Source organism: Emiliania huxleyi (genome assembly GCF_000372725.1).
Source record: "Emiliania huxleyi CCMP1516 unplaced genomic scaffold EMIHUscaffold_31, whole genome shotgun sequence".
NCBI classification, from domain to species: domain Eukaryota; phylum Haptophyta; order Isochrysidales; family Noelaerhabdaceae; genus Emiliania; species Emiliania huxleyi.
In genome coordinates this window covers 97,107-98,906 of record NW_005199684.1, presented here as the reverse complement: position 1 = coordinate 98,906, position 1,800 = coordinate 97,107, and the positions used below count along the sequence as shown (strand labels likewise).

The window sequence follows — 1,800 nt, the reverse complement described above, 5'->3', positions numbered from 1 at the left end:
GCGGGTGCAGTAGCGGATGAGGTTGGCGGCGTTGGTGCACGCCGCGAGCGAGAGGAAGCCGCAGGTCCACAGCCCCACCCACGTGTACATCGGCAGGAAGGGGATGCCGCGCGGCGTGACGAAGGCGTACAGCGCCGTGGTGAAGGAGAGTGTGAGGCCGGTCGGCCCGATGAAGGTCATCGGCTGTCCGGCGAGGGAGGCGTAGCTCAGCCCACATCTCGGCCAGATCTCGGCCAGATCTGGGGGAGCAAGAGGGTATAAGTCTTGCGCTTGCGGGCCGCTGGATTTGAGCCCCCCCCCCCCCCCCACCCCGCCCCCGGATCTGACCCCCTCCCCCCCCCCCCCCAACACCCACACACACCCACACAGCTCGCGTGCCTCGTCTCGCTCTGGAAGCTCAAGCTCACGCCCGGGCTCGGGATGGTCTTCCCCGCCGCCATCGGCGTCCTCATGTTCATCCGCGTCCAGATCCTGCCCCGCCTCTTCACCTTCCGCCAGCTCGGCATCATCGACACGCCGATCTCGCCAGACATCAGGAGCAGCCAGGCGGCCTCGGAAGAGGTCGGCGAGGAGGCAGAGTGACGGGGCGAGGAGAGAACAGCCCTTGTGCTTCTGCCGTCGCGCGCGGGGCGGCTGTGAATGAGGGCCGCGTCCGCCGCTGCGCACACTATACACACGGTTGCTCAGTTCGTACACACTTCTCGAGCCGGTGGAGTCACTGGTGTGCGGTGGGTAGCCGGTGGCGGTAAGGTAAGGTAAACTTCTCCACCACGAGGTGGTGAGGGGCAAGCGGCACTCGGCGCCTTACCCCGAAGGCGGGGTGACGCGTCACGCGACTCGTCCCGCACCGGGCGGAAACGGACGGAGGGCCACTCGGCGCATGGACTCCGTCCCCCCGGCGGCGCGGGGAGTGTGAGTGGGTGTCATATAAACGCGCGCACACATGACACATCTCCCGACGACCCGTCACCCCATGGTCGGAGTTTGCGCCGCGGGCGAAGTTGGCGGGATAACCGACTCCCCGCTCGCCCGCTATGGCGCGCGGCACGTCCGCCCCAAAACAGCTCTCATAGGATCCTGTGACCTCGACGCGCGAGCAGCTCGCCCTGCATTGCCAATCCCCCTCTCCCTCCCCACCCCGCCGCCGCCTTCTCCGACCGACGGCGCCGCCTTCTCCGCCTGAGTGCGGCAGGCGCGAAGCCAGCTCTGGTCGGCCAGCAGGGCGGCGGCCTAGGGGCGGGGGCAGCCCGCAAGCCACCCCTCGCAGCGCGGCAGCCGGTTCGCCCTACGCCCCGTAGCTCCAAAGCGTGAGGTGGGTTGGTGTGGGGGGAGAGGCTTGGGCGCAAGGCAATGCGCACGGCTCACGGCTGCCGGTTCGGCCGCTGCCGCTTGCTTCGCCTGCCGGCGCCGTCGTCTTCAGTGCGCGCCCGCACCCCGCCCGACGCGGCCGAGTCGGACCGTCCTCCTACAGGAAGGCTCCGAGAAGGCTCCGAGAAGGGTCCGAGCTCGCCGTCGCCACGGCGAGCGGCCGCCACCGAGGGGGGAGGGTGCGGGGGCGGCGTCGGGCAGCGGCGAGGACGAGTGCAGCCGGCCCGAGCGACGCAGCGTCGGCGACGCGGCGCCGGCGGCCGCGGCGGACGGCGCGGCAGACAGGGCGGCGGAAGGCGCATCCGCAGCACTCGACGGGACGCCGGGGCCGGCCGCGGGTGCGGGTGCGGGTGCGGGTGCGGGTGCGGCGGCGCCGGCGGCGGCCCCGAGGAGAGACTCGAGCGAGGGGGCCGCCCCCCCGCCGGGGGGGCC

The 1,800-nt window shown here is 71.8% G+C and overlaps 1 protein-coding gene across 1 annotated transcript in view; it reads left to right on the top strand.

Moving 5' to 3' along the window:
* AE3 (tentative Ca2+ interacting HCO3-transporter) overlaps positions 1-1,800 on the top strand; it is a gene marked incomplete at its 5' end in the record, with an annotated part of 7,209 nt that overhangs the window by 3,296 nt on the left and 2,113 nt on the right. The window contains 4 exons of the mRNA XM_005774505.1: positions 370-821; positions 849-1,285; positions 1,359-1,459; positions 1,530-1,636. Coding sequence (XP_005774562.1) covers positions 370-582 — 213 coding nt within the window. The 3' untranslated portion in view covers positions 583-821; positions 849-1,285; positions 1,359-1,459; positions 1,530-1,636. The remainder of the gene's footprint in view (positions 1-369; positions 822-848; positions 1,286-1,358; positions 1,460-1,529; positions 1,637-1,800) is intronic.